The sequence below is a fragment of the Drosophila suzukii genome, chromosome 3, assembly GCF_043229965.1.
Source record: "Drosophila suzukii chromosome 3, CBGP_Dsuzu_IsoJpt1.0, whole genome shotgun sequence".
NCBI classification, from domain to species: domain Eukaryota; kingdom Metazoa; phylum Arthropoda; class Insecta; order Diptera; family Drosophilidae; genus Drosophila; species Drosophila suzukii.
In genome coordinates, this window is record NC_092082.1 from 3,017,553 (window position 1) to 3,038,552 (window position 21,000).

Here is a 21,000-nt window from a genome sequence, read left to right on the forward strand (position 1 = left end):
TTTCGCAGCGTGCACAGAAAACATTAAAAACTAATTTATGGATTTGCAAGCAAACTCCCGCGTTGATTTATGTACACTCAGGGAAAGAGAACTGGCAACCGAAGTTGGGCAAGAACAAATATTAAAAGTACATTTAGAAACCACGGACTCTTACTTCGGTTAGGGAAATTCAAAGAACTCCTCTCACTTAACTTTCTTGTTTTAAAAAATTATGCGATTTAAATTTCTTTGAACAATTAAAAATTATTAAAACAAATTTCAATATATTATTCTGACTTCAGTTAAATTAAATGTTGTTTAAAAATTGTAAACTTATAGTTTGGATTGATTTAGGCATATTTAATTTCCCAAAAAGAGTTCATTTAATATTGCCTTAATTACTACGATTTTTTTTCCAAATTTTAATTTAGTATAAACAAACATTATTTATCTCTGAAATAATAAAAAAAACTTTTCAGCTGTTTATAAATCTTTTAGAATATATTAAACTTATTAAACATTTTCAAATAATTTTAAATGAATTACTTGTACTTAAAAAGTGTAGATTTATATTGAAAATAATAATCACTTATGTAATATTTCAAACTTTTAGTGGCATATTTAGATATTTAGGGGCAAAAACTCGAATTGAATTTTTAAGCAATCTATGAGATATATTTTTTTTCATTTGTAGGTGAATATCCCTGGAATACTTACAGCGTTTGCGTATCCTGTGGCACTTTGGGCACGGCGGAGAGCTTGGCACGGATGCAACGCACGGTTCGGTCCAGGCAGGTGCATCCGGCGGGACAGTAGGCGGACCGGGCTCCTCCGGAGAGGAGGACCACGCCGAGCAGCTGCAGCAGGAGCAGCGAAACTCGCATTTTGAGGGCAGTCAAAAATCACGCACTTCTCACCAGATGGATATTCTTGCAAGAACTGTTCAAGGCGAAACCACTCGCGACGATAAGCGCCTTCCACGGGCGGAAGTTCGAACCACTAGCTTGCTTATCACTGGCCGTTGGACAGCGGCTATCACCAAGTGTGGTCCCTAAAACACTGCGCTCCAGTGCGCCTTACATATCGCCAGAAGCTCACACAGCTACAAAAAGAGAATTCCAAGAGATATCAGCTTGTATCCCAACTAGTTGTATCTGCTGTTGCTTGGAATTTAAACGGTTCTTAAAAACATTTTCAAGAACTATGATAACTTCTAATATTTTAGAAAGTTTTATACAACTAACAATTATATAATTCAGTTTTTAAGTTATTAAAATAATGTTCATTCGTTTAAGGCTAATAATTTTTAAGATCTTCTAAGCATAATAATAATAATGTAACAAAAGAAAAGAGATAACGAAATATTTGTTTTTACTGCTTCTGCAACACTCGGAAAAATATTATTTTAATGATTTATAAATAAAGGTATTCAAGATTTTATTATACACTGTAAAATTTTTATATGCTATTAAGAAGTTTCCATTGAGTGATACAAATAGTATAAAGCTCTTATTTTATGCCATGAATCGAATTCCCATTTTTATGCACTGAAGTTTAAAATATATTATATATATTTTTTTTTTGTTCTTAAAGTATATTTTATTGGATTGCAGTTCCACAAAGCATGAAGATAGCTCTAAGCTTACAAAGTTCTCCTTTTGGTGGCTCTAAAAAATTACCAAAATCCACGCGAATTCACTATTATTTTCTCGCAGTACCTCCGCGAAATGTTTAATTTTAGAACGTTATTTGTTATTAAACGGGTCCCGGAATTTTCGACCGAGTGAAGTGAACTGCACGCGCCAAATGCCGACTAGCATCTGAGCGCCGAGGAACTGAAACTGAAAAGCGGAATGTGAACCGAGTCGCCGAGTTGCACTTCGGCAGAATCAGAGGCAGAGGACTCCGTGCCGGATGCAGACTGTGATAACATTTTCCTGAGGCTGAGGCTCTGGGTTCTCAAGAGTTCTCGATATTAGTTGGCCAGCCTGCGACTGAAGCCTATGGCTGCCTGCATGGGACGGATGGATGACTCTATGTCCAATATATATGGTATACATATATGCCATATCGTATAGTATCAAGGCCGAAACACTTGTGTTGCACCGGCATTTTCAATGTATTTTCAATGCGGACGCAAAGCGAGCAAAACAAAACACAACAAGCATACGCCACGTTGCACTTGCACAGCATCAAATGCCCTGCCATCCTCATTTTTAATGCATGAGGGGGTGGTCCTTCGTCCCGGTACACTCCATTTGTTTTTTCATCATTGGGGGGTGGGGGTGTGAAGTGATACGGGGTCTGCAGATCCGAAACTGCTCGCTTAAGCGGTCGGTGATAAGACGCGAAATCAAATTTAAAAGCTATCAATTTGATATTAGTTGGGGGACCTGCGAAAACCCTTTGGGGGAGCGCTTCCAGAGCGTGCCAGAATGCAGAAATCGGAGTTTCGTTTTTGTTTTTGGGAAGGATTCCCCCACAGAGAAAGAATAATACAGATATTATAAATATTTCACGTACTAAAAGCTTTCGATTTTACATTGATGATTGATTACTAACCATGATATTGTTAATTATAAAACATGTTTGGTATCATAGACAGACTAAAGTAACAACATTGTTTTACCAAAACAGAAATGTTTTTTACGCACCTTAATATAAATATTTTTAAAATTTAAATATTTTGTTAGCAAGTCAAAAACAATCATCTAAGCTAAGTATTTCTAGATCTATATTTTCAAAATATTATATATTTTTTATTAAAAAAAATTGATATGAATGAGAAAAACTATGAATCGTGGAAAATATATTAATTTATTTTTCAAGCTGTATCCTTATAATACGGTATTTAAGGAATTTTTCTCACTGTAACCTATTTGTTTTTGTCCGACATATGCTGCAGCTCATAAAATTTCTCCGTTTTGCTGCAGCTTTTATTTTGCCTCCTTTTTTCGGCAGCACTTTTTTGGTTAGCTGTCGAAGTTTTGAAATCAATTTGCAGATGATTTATTATGTTCCACAGCAGGAGGGGGTCTAGGCGAAAAGGGGATTCCATAGAGGAGGAAGCTGTGCATACGACATCGCAAAATGACGTTGATGAATGCCGCTGTGTATTGTTTTGCTGTCAGTTGCGATCAAATTTCTGTTTCGGGGCATCGAATTCCAGGTGAAGCGGAAAATTTGCAAGTTATGCGACAGTTTTATGCGCCCATTTTTTTTTGATGGGCAAAAAGGAGGCAACAGGAGGTATAAATTTCTACGCAAATTGATTGCAAGTCTAGGGAAAATAGATTTTCTCGAGGGAATTAGCAGTCGGTAGGGGGAATAAGTTTATAAAATGAAACAAAAACACTACATTATTGATGACCACTTTCAAATCTGTTACTATACATTCGTTTCAAATACCTTATTTAGATTGTAAGCCATTTTCAAAAAGTAACCGCCTTTAAAGACAATGCTGCCCATTCACTAATCAAAAGTAATTGAATGGGCATCACCTTACCATCTCTAGCACAGCTGTTAGTTATCGCTGTTATCGATAGCACTTAAACCATCAAAAACAAGGGATTTAAAAAATACATAAGCAAGCTTAAACTTAAAATTTTCAACTAATGCTACTGGATTTTTAAAATATTCACATTATTAAATAAAACCAGAAATCCTATAGCAACACTATTAAGGCGCCCTTACCAACACTGTTCGATAAACAGATGTTTTTCTTCAAATAGAAGAAGAATCAAATATAAAACTTATATTTGCAAGCCGAAAAGTCCGAAAAGTGCAATGTTATAGCAGCCCATATATCTGATATGTCCAAGCGCAACAACATTTCGTACGTCAAGCCGCAGGAACCGAGTTTTTTGAGGAAGTTGAAGGAGGAAATTGGCTACAAAGAAGGACCCAGCATAGAGACCAAGGTGAGTTTTTGGCAAAGGTCTCGCTCTCTGTAATCCGGGCGAAATTCTAATGCGAATTTCTGGGCCGTGTAATCCCGTAATAGCGCCAGCGTTTGGAGACCGAGCAGGAGGACTACGATTCTGGGGAGGATTCGCGGCCGGAAAGGGAGGACGAACTGCCGCAGGTGGTGGTCCTTAAGCCGGGAGATCTTTCCGCCGAAGAGGCCAAAACGGAGAAACTGTTGGCCGCCAAAGGTCGGTACATATATACATATCTATATAGTACATACATACTTACACGCTCGCACACACACACTCACACATACTTAGCCGACGGCGGCGGCAGTTGCACGTGTGTGCGTAGGTAGGATGTTGTAGTTGGTCTTTCAGTTTAACTTTTCAGTCAGAATCGAGCGGTTGTCTTCTTCTGCCCAGCGTTACATATATCTAATATATATATGTACGCGCATATATACATAGCATTATTTATATATGTGTGCGCGCGTGTGTTTGTGCATTTTTGCCACTGAAAATATAACGGTAGTGCAAAAACAGCCGTTTGTTGCAAAAAGTAGGTGTGTTTTTTCTAAGGCTAGTTGCATACTTTTCCATTTCTTTTTTTTCAAGCTCAAGTTGCCATGGCAATCTTGGTAATTTCCGTCCTAAAGATTCCCTATTTTTGCCCAGCGGAGCACCCCTCACACAGACACACTCACACACACACGCACTGGCTAGCCGACGAGGCATACACACTGACATTTTCATTGGGGGGCTCCGCTAAAGCAAAACATGTGATGAAAATCGTTGGCAAAGCGGGCGGGCCGATAAAGCAGCCGGCAAAGAAGTTAACAACAGCTGCCGCTCGCTTTGTCCGCCTCTTCCGCTTCCCCCGCCCCCTTTCCTCTCCCCCCTGCTTCCCCCTGGGAAGAGCGCAGAAAATCGGGTGAAAACAACGTGGGCAAGAACGAACGGATGAAGGAGGCGGCCAAAGCGGAGAGACAATGATGAAAGAAGCAGGCGAGCAAAGAGGAAAAGAGCGGGCCAAAGTGGCTTGACGACGTGGTGGTAGCGAGGGAGGAAGCGGGTGAGGGGGCGGTAGCGGAAGAGGGGGTGGCGAAACAGCGGGGGCGGGTTGCGAATCAGTTGGTGGAGCAGGAGGGGCAGAGGAGGAGCGGTGACGGGGACTTACCAGGGCCGAGAAAAACATCTTGTGGGTGCTGCTTGGAAAAAGGGGGGCGAAGAGGGTCGGTGGGCGGTCTGTTCTGATTTTCCAACCTTCGTCATGTTGCAATTCCTTAAACCCAGATACATTTTCCGATCCAATAAAGCATTGGAACCATCAAAGTCTCTGTTCTTTATGCAAAATCGGATTGTGGTCATAAATTCACTTATTTGTTTTATCAAGATAATCATAGTTGTTTATGGTTTTTCATATAAACATTTTCGGAACCCATTAAAAAAATGGAAGCGACTTAATCTATAAGGAATTTCGTTTTTATAACACCTTATGATATTCTAGAACCCAGAAACTTTATATCGAATAGTGTTTCTGATCGAATACTTAACACTCTATACCTTTAGAATGATCATTAAGTTACCAATAAAATGCCGGAAACCTGATATATCCATCAGAAATTAGTAAACGTAGTATCTATGGATCTATCTTGGCTATTTTATAAAGTTTCACCTGTTATAGTTTATAAGTTGTCATCGCTTTAAACCACAACTAAAACCCATATCCAACCTTCTCCAGAACAAGCCGAAAAGCGTGCGGATCTGACCCAGCCCATAGTCTTCAAGCAGCGTGTCAAGCAACCCAACATCGAGGAAGATAAGTCCCAATCCGGATCCAGCAAGAGTTCCGAAAAATCCGGGAAGAAATCCGAGAAATCCAAAAGCAAAAAATCCAAGGCCGCCAGCAGTAAGCTGTCCTTCAACGAGGACGAAGAGGACGAGCCGGCCGAGTATTGAGGATTATCCGGCAATAACTTCCACTAATCCAGTTAACCCGCAGCGAATGATTAAGGTGAGAAATTTAAGTCAAAAACTGTAAATGATGAATCTCATAAACTGAGCTTTGGGTTTTCTTTGTTGCCATGTCAATTTTGTAGGTTAAAGATCAAGTTTTGCATATGAATGTGTCGGAATAAAAGAATGACCCAGCCATTATGTTGAACAACAGTTTTTCATTTCGCATTTATAACTTGACCAAAAATATTAAGAATTTGGCATTGATTTCGTCATACCATATTTCATATCAAACTGTTATCTCTACGTGAACTACTTAATTTGTTTTCAGTAAATATAGTACATATTTCCTAAAATTGTAAAACTTAAACAAGTCTTTAAGACATTTTTAAAAACTTAATGGTCAAAGTAGTCATTGATATTTTCAAATGAATCATTCAAGTATTAGATCACCAGTAACCTCAGCCAAACATAATCATAAATATAACTATTACAACATATTTATCAAACTACATTTTTAATTTTCATTTAAGAGCTTCATATAAAATTATTTATTTGCAATTAATTGCCAATTTTGTTTATCGGGTTAAGGGATCAGTTCAAAACAAACCCGCTTTGATCCTACTGCATTTTAGAATACATTATTGACTCATTCCATATTTCTATTATTTTTCAACAACATATGTATTTATCATTAGTCATACATTTTGGCAAAACAATCTTTAAGCGAGTCACGCCCTAATATCTTTATGCAATTTTAGAAAAATTTCTTTGTTCTTGTTAGTTTTTTTAATGTAACTAAGTTTGTTCCCGAATCGTGATCTTATAAATTGAGTGTTTAAAAAAATATATATTTATATTTTTATTTAAAATTTTATTTAAATTTATATTTTTTAACAATTAACTATTTTCATAAAAAAAACATTATGTTTTGATCATTTATTTGATACATTTTCATATCTTTAAATCAATCCAATACGTTATGTATATGTATATGGGCAATATACATAGTTACATCATTTTATTTATTTATGTTTCAACAAACTAGAGATGTATCTTTAGATGTGATCGTGGTTCAAACTGAAGTTTAACCTATCTACGAACTAAAGTTGAAGTTTAAAATTATTACTTCTGTTAATTGTCTAACTAATGTGGTAATTCCCCTTTAATAACATATCAAATTCCCGATCAAACTCATTAAAAATGTATCTACAATTTATCTTCAGTTCCGATCCGAAAGAACAGATTTTAAAACCGAATCGCTGCAGTAATTTTCGCCCAACTCGGCAGTCCGAAATATGAATTGGCTAATTTACTTGATATCGAAAAAGGTCACGTGTATGTATAACATAAAGTGCGGAGATAGTTGGGTTCCCTGGGTTAGGGTTCGGGGCTGGGGTTCGGGGACGGGGTCTTTAATGGGGCCCAGCGATGGTGATGATGGCGATTGGTTAGGTGACTTACTCCTTGCTCCGGATGCCCTTCGACCTCTACCGATTCGATGATGATCACGGGGGTGGGGTGGGAAGTCGAAGGGAAGGGGATGGAAAATGCGCCACAAGCGGGTTACTTTCAAATTTTGTACTTGCATATAGACCAAATCGCACAGACATACACACACCTACTACTACATACATACGTACAAACATACTGAGCCTTACATACGGACATACATATTTAGTTGTATGTATACATATAGATAGGTATGTACGGTTGTATATATGCCGGGGCCGTGGGTGCGAAAGAGAGGGGCAGCGTAATCTGAAATAAGTTGGAGGAGAAAGAAGAAGCATCAGCAAAAGTATCGTGATGAGTATACAGTTTAAGACGCTAGTATGGGTTTGTATGTCAGTGTGGGTGAGGCGGTTGGCGAGGGGGGCGTGGCGGCGGGGGAGCCGCAACTTGCCATATTCATTTGCGATATTTAGAACAATTACAAACTTTTCGCGCGCTCTATTTGAATTTCTGCACATGCCGATTCGCATAAATCCATCAAAGTAAAACCGGCGACAAGCAATGCCGTTTCAGTTTTGTTTTGTTCATTTCGTTCGTGGCGCGCGTACAATTGTCAAATTTGTTTTCCCTCCCATTCCACGCCATTCCATTCATGCACACACACACAGCCAAACACAGGCACATGTGTGCGGGCCATGCGCTTCCCACGGTTGTTCGCTATTTTAGAGAGGCGTTTTGAAAACAAGAGAGAGCTCTCTCTTGCTGGCCGGCAAAGTAAATGTTTTTGCTGTTTTTATATAAAGAAGAAATATGCATTAATGTTGCAATTATGTTTATTTAATTGGCAAAGCAATTCGGCAATCGCCCCTCGTTATCGATGGCCGATAGTCGATAGCCGATAACGTGATGCAACCCTGCGCGCGCCCCGGCTGTTCGTTGCAACTCTGTTTTTGCTTTTTCCGCCTTACACATTTCCAGTTTGCCTTGTCTGCTTGTTCGTTCGCTCGTCTCTTGTGTCTCCGCCTTCGGCGTTCTTTCCACTCAATTTTTTCTTCAACAAAAAAACCCCACGCAAAATTTTCGGATTTTCCCTGGTTTTTTCGCCACGAAAACGATCCTTGATTTTTGAAACCAGTATTTATTTTGTTTATTGTGATCGGGGGAGCAAAAGGGAGGCGAAACAAAACAACAACCTGCCGAGTGTGAGGGGGAAAATGTGAATGTAAGTGCGGCTAAAAACAAACAATGCCGAAAAGCTGCAGAAAAATGTTTTTAGTTTGAAAAGAACCTCAGTTTTTTTGCTATAAAATATTTAAATTTAAAAGTAAGGTGAGATCCAACATAGAAGCAGAAAAACACACACACACTCACAAAAGCAAGCGCCGCACACGCACACACACAAGCAAGCACTAGCGCAAAAACACGCTCCTGTACCAAAAAAGTACAACAACAACAACAGTAGAATACTCCACCACGCCGCCAGCCGAGCAACAAAAACAACTAAAAAAGCTATAGCCAAACGTCGTCATCCGTGCCGCCCCCCGCCCTACGCCCCTGCCCCTTTGCTTACATACAAACATTCGTACTTATATATGTGCCGTTGTATATATAGACTGTATATATATATGTGCAAGCGGTGTGTGTGCGTTTGTGTCTGTATGTATGTCAATCGTTTTGTTGGCTCTGCTCGGTAACTGTTCGTTTGTACATACAAACATTTCATATAAATATATGTTTTTGTACATATGTATGTAAGTGTCTGTTTATGTCAAAGTATATAAATTACATATATATATCGGCAAACAATAACTCCCCCTGCCCTGTTTTGGTTTTTTTTCGCAGTGTAATGCCATTTACATACTTACATTACATATTAAATTGTATTTTAGTTTTAATCCAATATGGCAGCCATTTTGTATTAAACCATTCTTTGAACTCCCCCCTTCCCTTCCTTCGCCCCTTGCCCTTTTTATGTGGTCCGCCTTTTCTTGAATTCACCTTTTTTAATTCACCTAGATTTTCAAATATTTTTCGGTGATTGTTAATTTTTCGCCTCTTCTTTTCGCCCGCCCTCTTCACCCTCCTCTTTCTGCAGTTTTAGCTCTTTTTTTATTTTTACTCTTTGCGCGCTGCGCTTTGTGCTGCTCATTCGTTGCTTTTTGATACTTTAGTTTTCTTTAACGTGCCAATTTTTCCGGTTGGTCTAAAGAAGCGCTCCCCCCATTCATTAAAAAAAAGATCCCTTACCGAGTTTAAATTTTAATTCCCCACTTTTCCCATATGTCTCTTGCAGAAACACAAACAGCTGGAAGATAAACCGACTTGGGCACATTCCACGGAGCAGAGAACGGACCTCAAATGACTGAAGTCGATGTCGTTTTGCCGGAGGGCGTGGCCGAGCCCACGACAAAGCTTGCCAGCGCATCAAGTTCCCCAAAACAGTCCAAAACATCAGCATCAGTAGCAGCAGCAGATGATGATGAGCGAATTGGAACAGAGGCAGTGGTGATCGAGGAGGAGGAGGACCACGAGCAGCAAAAGGAGGAGCACCTGACGGAGGCACCATCCAAGGAAAAGCTGGAACTCCTGGCCTCCGGTGACAAGGACATCGCCAAAGAGGATGTGGCCCAGGCCTCTCCACAAGCCCCAGCGCCCGACGAGCTAATGGAGGTGGACGCCAACGAGGTGGTGGAAGAGGAAAACGACTTGGAGAACGATGACGAGGACTCACAGATCACCAGCAGTAGCTCCAAGGAGCCCAAGCTGGATGAAGAAGATGAGGAGGAAGAGGAGGAGGCCACCACCAATGGAGATGGGGATCATGAGCCTGAGGACGAAGACGAGGCCGAGAAGATCGGTAGCACGGCGGAAAACAGCTGCGAGGCCGAAGATCCCCTGGGAGCAGCGACGGTCCAGGAAGAGGAGCTGGCCAGGGGAAAGAAACCCCATCTGGATGGCGAGGAGAGTCTGGCCAGCGAAGCAGACGATGCGGTGGATCCCCCGGCAAAGCAGGAGAATGGATTTGGGACCAGCCCCAAGCAGAAGGAGAACGGCCAGGCCAGCTTAGCAGAGGCCAAGGCGGCAGTCGCCTCCTCTGACGGCGGTGTGGTCAACCTGGATGAGGACAGTGACGAGGATATGGATGATCTCACGGACCACAAGGAGGCGGCTAAGCCCACCGAGAAGGCAGCCAAACCGGCCTCATCCAGCGGTGGAGAATCCTCCGACGATGCCGTGCTGATAGCTTCCGATTCGGATACAGAGTCCCCAGCTCCACCGCCGCCAGTAAAGAAACTCCCCCCAGCAGTCAAGGCCACGCCGCCGCCGCCGCCCGTGCATGATGATGAGGACGATGACGACGACGATGACTGCGTCGTGATTGAAGACGACACACCGCCAAGTATTTCACCCAGCGGCAAGCGCAAGAGCGACCTGGATGACCTGCAGCTTCAGCAGCCCAGCCACAAGAGGCAGCGTAGTTCGACGCCCTCGGGAATGGGACAGCTGACCATCAAGGATGCCCGCTCGCTGATGCCACACGATGGTAGCCCGAGCTCTGTACCCGGACCGCGGGATTCAGTTTATCCGGTGACCATAACGAATGCTGTGACGGGAGCTGCCACCAATCTGGGTGTTGTGCCGCCCAAGTTGGTGCCCATGGCGGGAGGTATTAGCGTTAATCCAGTGCAACTGAATCCGCCGACGTTATCGCTGACCGGACTGCCCAGCATGACCAACAATGCCAACCTGCTGCCCGGTCTCACCGACGACATGTTCGTCTTGGAAGCGCCCTCCTTTATTGTGCCCTACATTTACGAGAAGCCACCGCACGAGAACATCTGCGAGGTGGTCAAGGCCATTGAGACCAAGTATGCGCTGTCTGCAGAGGATTTGGCCGAGGCGGATAAGGGTGACGAGTTCGACATGATGACCGAGCAGAACAAAGAGGACAAGCCAGCGGAGCAGGGTGAAGAAGGCGCCAAGAAAAAAAAGAAAAAGCGAGGAGATGACGAGTCCTGGTCGGAGCAGTCGGATGATGATGATGACGAAGATGACGACGACGATTCCGAGTCGGGGGTGCGCACCAAGGTGCTGATCAAGGAGGCAAACGACGACCTGAGCGCCCTGAAGGTGGCCATTAAGCCCGCTGCCGCATTGGCTACAGCGGGCGGAGTGCCGCTCAACAATCCAGCCGGCAGCAAGCCCGGGCAGGAGAACTACTTTGAGAGTCCGTTGGGCAAGTTCTTCATGGACATTGGCGTGGGTCTGGTGCAAGAGTACGTTCAGGCGGATCTCCTGCGTCTGCAGAAGCGCAAGATGCGCAAGGCACAGGTGCAGAACTCCAAGGAGTTTGAGATGGCCATCAATGCGCTGTCGGGCAACCTGCAGGCATCCAAGACGAAAAACGCCCCCTTTAAGTTCCGGATGAAGCGCTGCGAGTTCTGCAACTTCAAGTCGGAGTCCGCCATGGCGATGGCCAATCACTACGAGACGCCGCACATGAACGGAGTGCTGTACAAGTGCAACTTCTGCACGTTCGAGATACGCAACGCCACGGAGATCGTCTACCACATGGAGGCGGTGCACAACATCAAGGCGCGACTAATTAAGCCACTGCCCTACCACCAGTGTCCCAACTGCGGCTTCGAGGACAACGGCAAGGCGAAGCTGGCGCGCCACCAGCCTGTCTGCGCCAAGAAGTTCCGGCCGGAGTTGAACCTGGCGCCGCCTAACGACTGGGAGGCACCGGCCAAGATTCCGCGCATCAAGCCACGTCACGGTCTTGTGGGCACCGCCACCGCTTATCAGGTAGGTGTTTCTGCAATAAAATCTTTGATTGATTTGTTTTTAATCGGCATAATCTGTTTCAGGCCATGGCTGCGCAAGCGGCAGCACAAAAGGCCGCTCTGGCCAACATCCAACAGCAGCAGGCGGCAGCGCAGGCCAGGAATAATCTGCAGGCAGCTGCGTTAGCCGCCCAGAATGCGGCCAAGATGCGACAGCGAGCCCCGCAGCCACCCAAGCAGAACATGGTGCGCAATCCGGCGCCTGTGCGGGGAGGCAACTCAATGAGTGCGGGTCTTTCGTTGCCAAACAGCTATCAGCTGGCTGCCGGACAGCTTGTCCAGGTGAGCTAAGGCGACAACCTTTAAAGTTGCACTTAAATCTTAAGTTAATTAGTTTTAGAATTAAGGTTAGGGACATCAAGTTTGAAAACGTAGATATCTACATTTTTAGATATTTCATTTAAGATTCAATAATTGCAAAAGGCTTTTTTATAAATTCATATTTTCAATATTCTTACTCATCATAATTGGAATCTTAAAGTAAGGTTATAATATGTTTTAGTCTTTATCTTAAATCCATTCATTTCAATCTTCTTGTTGTATACCTCAAGTATTTGGAATTAAGTTTCTTTTATGTATTGGTGTACCAACATTAACTCCATGTCCCTCTCATAAACCGGTTTTAATCGAATAACTTTTTATTAAAGCAGGCGTCCAAGAAGCCGATGGCCGGACAGCCCAGCATCTCGATAACGCCATTACCTCGACAGAGCTCGGTAGGCGCCGGAGCGGGTGCGTCGTCCAGCAAGGCGCCACAAGCGGCTGCAGGGATGAAGCCCGGCCAGAGTCCCAGCGGCAACAACAAGGCGCAGTTTGTCATCTGCGAGATCTGCGATGGCTACATCAAGGATCTGGAGCAGTTGCGCAACCACATGCAGTGGATGCACAAAGTGAAGGTACAGCTGAGTTTCCATTTGTCCCCAATTTCTCTTTTGCTAATGATAACTTTGTTTCCCGCAGATTCATCCCAAGATGATCTACAATAGGCCGCCATTGAATTGCCAAAAGTGTCAGTTCCGGTTCTTTACGGATCAGGGCTTGGAGCGACATTTGCTGGGTTCACATGGCTTGGTCACGAGCTCCATGCAGGAGGCTGCAAATAAGGGCAAGGATGCCGGACGCTGTCCAGTTTGTGGAAGGGTAAGTCTTCGTAATATCCTGACTCCTGAGTAAATTCTAATGTCGTGTATTTTCCCCTGCAGATGTACCAATGGAAGTTGCTGAATCACGTGTCGCGCGATCACCACATGACCCTGAAGCCCGCTCACCTGTCCTACAAGTGCACCGTTTGCACGGCGACCTTCGGCATGTACAAACAGTTTGAGACGCACGTGTATACCGCTCACAGTACCGTGGCCAGGAAAGCGATGGACAGCAAGAAGAACAGCGCGCAGTCCAGCGGGTCGGGATCTGGGGCAGGGATGTCGCGCAGTTCGCTGGGAGCGGCCAATGACTCGCTGCTGAAGCCGCTTAAGATCAACGATGAGATCACCATCATACCACAGCCCGCATCGAAGCCACGCATCACAAATATGGAGAGTCATGTCATAGGTACGTATATCCCAGATCGGAATCAAGGTTTCAATAGTTAAATTGGGTATTTGATTTAAACAACTTTAAGCTTTTTCGAATACAGAAACTTTTCTTTTTAAATTATTGATTGATTATACGGAAAAGCTTGTAGTATATTTAATATCAAAGTATATTTTATATCAAAGCGAAAACGAGAATTCGTTGCTTCCGAAAAACAACTTTTTAAACTTAGTTGAATTCAGAATCCGAAAACATCTAAAAATTGTCTAAAGATTATTATCTTTTAAATTTTGTGATAGTATTTCTTCTAAAGTGGGCTTCTATTTATACATTTTCTTTTATCTTTGCAGATTAAAGAGCGTGTTGGATCAACCAAAAACCTAATCTCGCAAAGTTTGCAGCATTGACAGCGCTTTAACATTAGTTTTGTTTTTAAGCCGAACGCGACCTTGCCGCCCAAGGTCACGCCCTTTTACTTGTGTAAGTCGAATTGTATAAAGAACAAGATTATAAAAGGAAACTGAAGCGGAAAAGGAGTAGGAAGAGGAGGAGGAGTTGAGTGGAAAGCCGGAGTGTTGACCACCTGACCTGTGACCCCTGACTAAACTAGAGTAGCCCGCAATTCGCTGCGGTTTAATCACCAACACACCACCAGCTACAGGATCGCGATACACATAACGCTAACGGCCTAGATACAGATAGAGATACTAGTTACGGATTTTAGTTACATACGTTTTGGAGTGTGCACATAAGTTGAAGTTGTAGCTACTACTAAAATATACCACATACATACATATATATATTTAACTATATTTAAAGCATATTATGAAGAAGCCGCCAGAGCGCATCGTCAGCATGATGACTATGTAAATTAGTTAAAAACTAAACTATTTATACGAGAACTACGAGTATCCAAATGTGTGTTGCAGTATGTATATACATTTTGAATAGGTCCCCGCCCACGTAATTCGGCGTGCTTCGTTTCGTTCTCCTCTCGAATCTTCTAGCTTATTTTTGCGATTAGTCGATGAGGCACAGAGAGTTACTCGAAGCGAAGCGAATCGCAGGGGAGAGGACTCTTCTACACTGATCTGAGAGACGTTCGACATTTTAATTTTTGTGTACAAGTTTAAACTTATATTTATATTACACATTATCTATTAATATTAAAGTATATATCATCTATTACCACCTAAGGTCCCCCATGTACTACAGTTATAAAGCAAAACCACACACAACCAACCAACAACAACAACAACAAACCAACTGAAAATGAGAAAATTAAAAACCTAGTTAATATAAAAATGCTAAGATCATAGATGATTTTCATTTGAGGAGGGGACTCTGAGCCGGGCCTCTTACTTTTGGATCCACTCCATCTATCCAGCCGACGTCAGAGGTGAGAAGTGATTGGAATGCTTTTAGCATTCGCCACTCACATGACTATATGACCACCTCGCACCGCCCGAAGACCAGATAACACCAGTTGGAAAGATCGGACGCCTCATTTACCTAGCACTAATGCGAAATTTATTTTTACTTTACAATAGAAAAGTGAAATTCCAACCTTGTGATGTGACCAAGGCAATAGTGCCGATCTCTTGTCCTCTCGTCCAGTCTTTTCTAGCACTGTAGGTACTTAAGTGTGTGAAGCCATAAAACTAAGTAGATCTAGAGTATACGTATTTATAGGTTGTATGGTTGAGAGCAACGCACTGCATCGCGATGAGATTCCTAATCCTCGGGTTCCGCCTGGGCCACCTCGTTATCGGCGGCCGGATTGATGGGCACCGACTGGCCAATTGTCGACGATGGCGGGAACAACTGGGCCGCATGGGTGAGCTTGGCCAGTGTTTCCTGGTCGAGGATCTGTGGCTTATCGGCGGCACTGGTGTTGGATCTACTCAGTTGATAGAAGGCGGTGTCGCTGTGCGTGATGTTCACGATGCTACCGGTTAGGGGCAGGGTCTCCAGCAGCTCCTGGGGGCTGCTGAAAGCTCCTAGGTTGACGGGTGCAATACCGGTTAGCACTTGGCCGGTGACGTTCGTCTGGATGGGCAGCGGGATGTTGCCCAGGTCAATGTGGCTCTTGTTGCTGTGCGTGTCATAGAAGGTCAGATCCACGCGCTCCTGGCTCTCGAAACTGGTGTCATTCTCGCCAACCTCTGTTAGGATGCCAATCTCGTAGACCACCGCCTTGACCACATATCTGGAAAGAAAAAAAAACCAGTTAGGAACCTTTCTACGCGGTAAGAATATGTGATAATAAATATTTCTGGTTATTTATACATAACAAAAATCTAAGTTTTGTGTTATTATCTGCAATTAACACTATTTAATAGTAAAGAAAAAGCACAATAAATGAATATGCGTACTAAAATTAGAATACCATACTAATATAATGGATACCAGAAAATCTACATTATAAATATTTTGAAAAGTTATTGTCTTTATGACAAGTAATGACAAGTAATAATATATTTCACTTTTCTCCAATAAATTTTTGAAGTAGTGTTATGTTGAACTTTAGACCTCTATTGATATTAAATCCTATAAATCTGTGTTCTAAAAGCAACTTTCTGTTTAATCTAGTATTGTGTTCAACTATAGACCTTAAGTTAATTCTTAGAAATTTGTGGGTTATTAAATCCAATTATATGAAATCTCTATGTACTGACACCACTTTTTTAAGATAAACTTTGTCAGGAACTTTTGTATCAAAAATATTTTTATATAATTTTCAGCTTACAGGTTCTTGGGACTGTCGTTCACGCTGGCCCTAAGCTCCTCGATGGTAGCGTTGTCGATGCCAGAGCTGACATCCAGAACGGGCAGCGATCCTCCGATGGCCAACAGCATGCCGAGCACGGCGGCTCCAAAGACAGCCTGGTGTACCTGCATCTTACGGCTTAGGCTTTTTGTTGGCTGAAGGAAGATGGAGACGGCCTGCTGTGTAGCTCTGCTGGGATAGTGGCTCCGGTGCCTCGCCTTCGTTGACTTTCGCGCGTTTAAAGGTAATTAGTGCAGATCGGAGCGCTTTTATAGCGGCGGCGAGCTTCGGCCGGGTCCGCTGGCGAGGCGCGATTCCGCGTAATTATCGACAACTGTTAATTGCCCGACAGGTTTGCCACTCTCCGGGGTCTCCACATTTCATCCCCAGTTTCTAGGCTTCCGTTTCATTTGGAACCGGGGACTGGCGATTGTTTTCGAGAGACCCAGACTCTAATTAATTGTGCTCGTTTTGGGAGCGTGTCCCAGGGTCTGTCCCCCAGACGAATCGCCATCCCCACAAATATTGACCGTTGGCAAGGGCTGTCTACGCACATCTCGACTTGGTGTTTACGCCACGGATCTGGCCGAAAATAAGTCCATAAACATTGCACCTGTGGTGACGCATTTGCCGGGATTATTGCATGTGGCCTGGGACACGCGCCCGTCTGCCAAGTGGCGAGCATTCACATTACGCATACGCCCCTGCTGACGTGGGCATGTGCTTTGACCGCTAAATATTCCAAATCTTTTGCATTTAATATGCAATGTGAGAGTTTTCTCCATCACATGCTAAGCTTCATTTGATTTTTAGCTCTTAGTATTACGCATACGCCCGGTATGATAATAAAATATCAGCAACCCGTGGCAAATCACTTTCTTCTAGAAATCAAAGTTTGATTTCTTGAAAGTTTCTTCTAGCTTTATACAGGTAAGCTTCAATATGTTAAATCGAGGAATTATTATAAGTGTTCACTGTTATTTTTATATAAATAAGTTTCAGAATGATTAAATTTTCAAATGTGGTTAGAATTCTTTAAAAAAATTTGTATTTTAAAGTCCGAGTAATGACTATGACTAGCTAATATTTATTAGTTATTGCCTTAATATATATTAAGGTCTTTACAAATACTTAAACATATTTTAATAAGTACATTAAAAGACCATAGTCTAAAGAAAAAAACATCGTATGCCATTTATTATACAAGTTTCCTGACATTTGTTTTTCCAGATGCTTCCAAGTTGTACGATAGCATACAAATTCTGGAACCTCTAATTATGGAATTTCGACTGCTACCGAAAACATGCTGACTCAGAACCAGAATTAGTGCTCAGATGTTGAGATATTGCGCACATCCCCCGCCGAATGCCTTAATATCTGTAATCAAATTAAAAACTTTAAAGATTTTTATAACCCACCTGGTATTCGAGTTATTCCATACTGGAGCTAACCGCCTAAAGCCGCCCATTCTCCGGCATAACCAGCCAGATCTTGACTTTCATTCATGACCGCCCGGATTTTTTTTGGCATGCAGTCTTTCTCCGGCGAATCGAAGCCGCAGTAAACGTTTTGCGGTTTTTCGATATGGAGGCAAATCGGTTTTGAGGCACGTTTCTTTAACAAGTTTTCACCTGAGCATGGACCTTTGTTTCAGCGGAAAATTTTCGAAATTAATTTGCACATTTCGCATATCAACTTTGTGCCCTGGTGATCTCATGGCGACCGCTCTAATTATGAAGTGTTAAAGAGGCACAGTTGTAATTGCCCTAAAGTGCAGTCATCTGAGGGATGCAGAAGTATCTTGTGATTCCCATATCTCCAAAATAATATGCGGTTTATAGCGCGTGTTTGTCAAATGGACATGTTTTCTTTTTTTGGACGATTGTTTTGGCCTTTCAAAGTCTCCAGACTTGTGTTGTTTTTATTTTGGTTGTCTTCTTGGATTCGTATTTGGCATTTATTTTAGTAAATATATGTTAATTCCCACAATTAAGACAATCAACTTGGATTTAACAGCGGCGCTTTCAGATGTGCCTCAAAAACTCCTGGGTCATGTAGCACAGAAGACGCTCTCCAATCTCCAATATGTTAATCCTTGGGATATATTTAAGTTTTTAACTAATTGAACTGAATTGGTAGCGAAATGAAGGTCTATGATATTATCGTTCATTTACATAGTTGGAAAGATTATATTCTAATATAAAGATTTTTCTTTTGAATATAAATAATAGAAACAAGATTAAATGTTCAGACAAAAATAAAACATTTTCTTAACACGATGAAAAATTGTAATATCACCTTGTTTTTGTTTGGGAAGAGAAAGTGCTATGGCATTTCTCTTCAAAATCGTAAAACTTCCATTAAAAATGTTTAAGTTTAAATTTCCTTAAATCTTTTTTTCCAGTGTCGAGACTTAGAAGTTGGCCAACAAACAGAGCACGAAGGAATACAAAATAGAATAGGTTTGGGCCCAAACATCGAGGGAGTAGCACGCGCAGGCACCAAAACAAGTTCGGCAAACCAAGCGATCTAAGTGCTAACTGAACGTAATAATAAAGCTTAGCCACAACTTTCAGTCGGCCGTTCGGCGGGCGCCGGAAAACTTTAAAAAGTCGCCGGCCACTGGGACGTAAACTTATTTCCGATCTGAGCTTGGAGCTGAACACAACCCATCCGGACAAAATCAGCAATAGCAGTGGCCATGAAGTGCACTTTGCTAACCACCGTGAGTAGGGATAACATAGGGGAATTTAGATGGTATAAATCTTACAATGTTTTTGAAAACATAAAAAATGTTTCGGGCTCCTAAAATTTATATAACGTCATATTGTTTCTCTTGGTATTCATTTAATCTTTCCAATAATTTGTAATGATCAAATTAAATCAAATTCTAAGGGTTTCTGCTATTCTTAAGATAGTATCCTGTACTATTCAATCCATTTCTTATATTTACATTATTTTTCTAGTTGCTGGCAACCCTGGCGGTGTCCTCTTTGGCCGCCCCCTTCGATTTGGGTGATCTCTTCCCGGGCTTCCAGCCCGTGGAGAAACAGGAAGTGGTCAAGCGGCAGGTGCAGGCCAATCCCGATGCCGAGCTGAAGCAGATCTCGTTCCACGGCCTGATCGGAGATCTGGAGGACAGTCTGTTCCAGTCCGCCCTGAGTCTGCACCAGGCCAGTGCTCCGGGCAGCGAAGTGGAGGAGGTGAAGCCCCAGTCCCAGGCGGCAATCGCAGAGGATGAGGACCACGCGCTGGCCAAGCGATCGGATGAGTCCACCCCGGCCACAGATGCCGCCATCTCCACGGACGATGGACGCAAGATTCTGCTGCAGACCACCAGGAAGGTGCCCAACAGCGAGGATGGTGTGCCCGCCCACCTGATCATCGACCATGTCTCGGTGCAGCCACACAATGGCGGTGTCCTTTCGCTGATCCCCACCTTCCAGGTGCACCACACCAAGGTGATCTCGGCCACCATCAAGGAGGATTCGAGCAGCGACAGCAGTGATGGCAAGCAGACCAAGATAAGCATTACCAAGACCTCGATCACGTCCACGGCTCCCATTGAGAGTGTGGAGGAGGCGGTGGCCATTGCCGGCTCCCTGGGCACCACCGAGGAGGCCTCTACCAAGACGGATGCGGTGACCACCACTAAGGTCACGGAGAAGGAGGAGACCACCACCGCAAAGGCGGTGGAGAAGGAGGAGACCACCACCGCCAAGGCGGCGGAGAAGGAGGAGGCGGAGAAGAGCTCAACCACCGTCCTGACCATCGTGGGCAGCTCCACCACTTCTACCACCACCACCACCACCAGCACCACCACCACTGAGGAGCCCATCGAAAAGCTGAAGAAGGACGAGGAGAAGCTCAAGGAGAAGGTGGCCGAGGTGGAGGCCGATCCCGTCATCCTATCGGCTCGCGTTTAAGCCAGTCGACCTCTGAACCCTCTAGTTGTAACTCCCTCATCTCCAACTCATCCCGCCACTCACATATTTATGACACGCCAAGTTCAATTAAAGTCATGTGACTCGATTTGATGCGAAGCTTCTTTATTTGCATTTCCAATTCACACGGCCTACCCGGCGAGCTCTGCCAAATTTGAGGCTCTAATTGCTCGGATAAATACAGGCCTTAATGAAGCTAGCGGTTCAGCCAGGCATGAACGATTCACCCGAAACCTTCCCAGAATCTGCGGCGGGAAAAACCTCACGGCAATATGCAAATATTTCTGTGAAAAGCAAATATTACAATCTGTATTCTCGAAGCGCGTTGCAAATGTGATCTTCAACTGGGTTAATTAAACATTGCCAAATTGTCGGAACCCAAACTATCCAATCGATGTGTTTATATCGGTCCCAAAGTGTTAATCAGCTTCATTGCCTGATGACCAACATTATTAGTCAACAATTTGCGAATCAATTGTTTGCTTTTTGATTATAAAATTGTGGAGAAAGCGGAATGGGGTTTTATTTGATTTTGATAAAGCTAACTTCCTAAACAAAGCAATAGACAATACTTTTGAATTCAACGACCTTATACGCTTATAAGA

General features: G+C 43.2%; 5 protein-coding genes across 7 annotated transcripts in view; 3 read left to right on the forward strand and 2 right to left on the reverse strand.

Moving 5' to 3' along the window:
* Pxn (Peroxidasin) overlaps positions 1–1,813 on the reverse strand; it is a 34,765-nt gene extending 32,952 nt beyond the window's left edge. Inside the window, exons 1-2 of one of the 2 annotated variants that reach the window (XM_017079003.4) lie at positions 1,659–1,813; positions 697–1,081 (exon numbers count right to left, since the gene is read on the reverse strand). In XM_017079003.4, the coding sequence (XP_016934492.2) occupies positions 697–863 (167 nt within the window). In that variant the 5' untranslated portion in view covers positions 864–1,081; positions 1,659–1,813. Of the gene's footprint in view, positions 1–696; positions 1,082–1,625 lie in introns of both variants that reach the window. The other variant, XM_036815162.3, reaches the window with a different exon arrangement.
* Positions 1,814–3,701: 1,888 nt separating this feature from the next.
* Positions 3,702–6,064, forward strand: LOC108013149 (uncharacterized protein KIAA1143 homolog). The gene is made up of 4 exons (XM_017078838.4): positions 3,702–3,899; positions 3,983–4,133; positions 5,632–5,904; positions 5,990–6,064. Exons 1-3 carry the CDS (start codon positions 3,792–3,794, stop codon positions 5,847–5,849), a joined length of 477 nt encoding a protein of 158 aa, XP_016934327.2. The 5' UTR covers positions 3,702–3,791; the 3' UTR covers positions 5,850–5,904; positions 5,990–6,064.
* On the forward strand, positions 5,721–14,992 carry MEP-1 (zinc finger protein MEP-1). Of its 2 annotated transcripts, none has more exons than XM_017078837.4 (7): positions 5,721–5,904; positions 9,595–12,110; positions 12,173–12,430; positions 12,799–13,044; positions 13,109–13,288; positions 13,351–13,699; positions 14,032–14,992. In XM_017078837.4, exons 2-7 carry the CDS (start codon positions 9,660–9,662, stop codon positions 14,034–14,036), a joined length of 3,489 nt encoding a protein of 1,162 aa, XP_016934326.2. In that variant the 5' UTR covers positions 5,721–5,904; positions 9,595–9,659; the 3' UTR covers positions 14,037–14,992. The 2 variants fall into 2 exon arrangements, with proteins under 2 accessions (XP_016934326.2, XP_016934325.2); XM_017078836.4 differs by lacking the exon at positions 5,721–5,904 and adding an exon at positions 8,309–8,523 and having other exon boundaries at positions 12,796–13,044.
* Positions 14,993–15,188: 196 nt separating this feature from the next.
* LOC108013150 (uncharacterized) lies at positions 15,189–16,702 on the reverse strand. The gene is made up of 2 exons (XM_017078840.4): positions 16,431–16,702; positions 15,189–15,890 (listed from the first exon to the last, which is right to left on the reverse strand). Exons 1-2 carry the CDS (start codon positions 16,580–16,582, stop codon positions 15,416–15,418), a joined length of 627 nt encoding a protein of 208 aa, XP_016934329.2. The 5' UTR covers positions 16,583–16,702; the 3' UTR covers positions 15,189–15,415.
* Positions 16,703–19,017: 2,315 nt separating this feature from the next.
* Positions 19,018–20,483, forward strand: LOC108012495 (mucin-22). Its single transcript, XM_017077904.4, has 2 exons — positions 19,018–19,176; positions 19,418–20,483. Exons 1-2 carry the CDS (start codon positions 19,153–19,155, stop codon positions 20,375–20,377), a joined length of 984 nt encoding a protein of 327 aa, XP_016933393.2. The 5' UTR covers positions 19,018–19,152; the 3' UTR covers positions 20,378–20,483.
* The last annotated feature ends 517 nt before the right edge of the window (positions 20,484–21,000 follow it).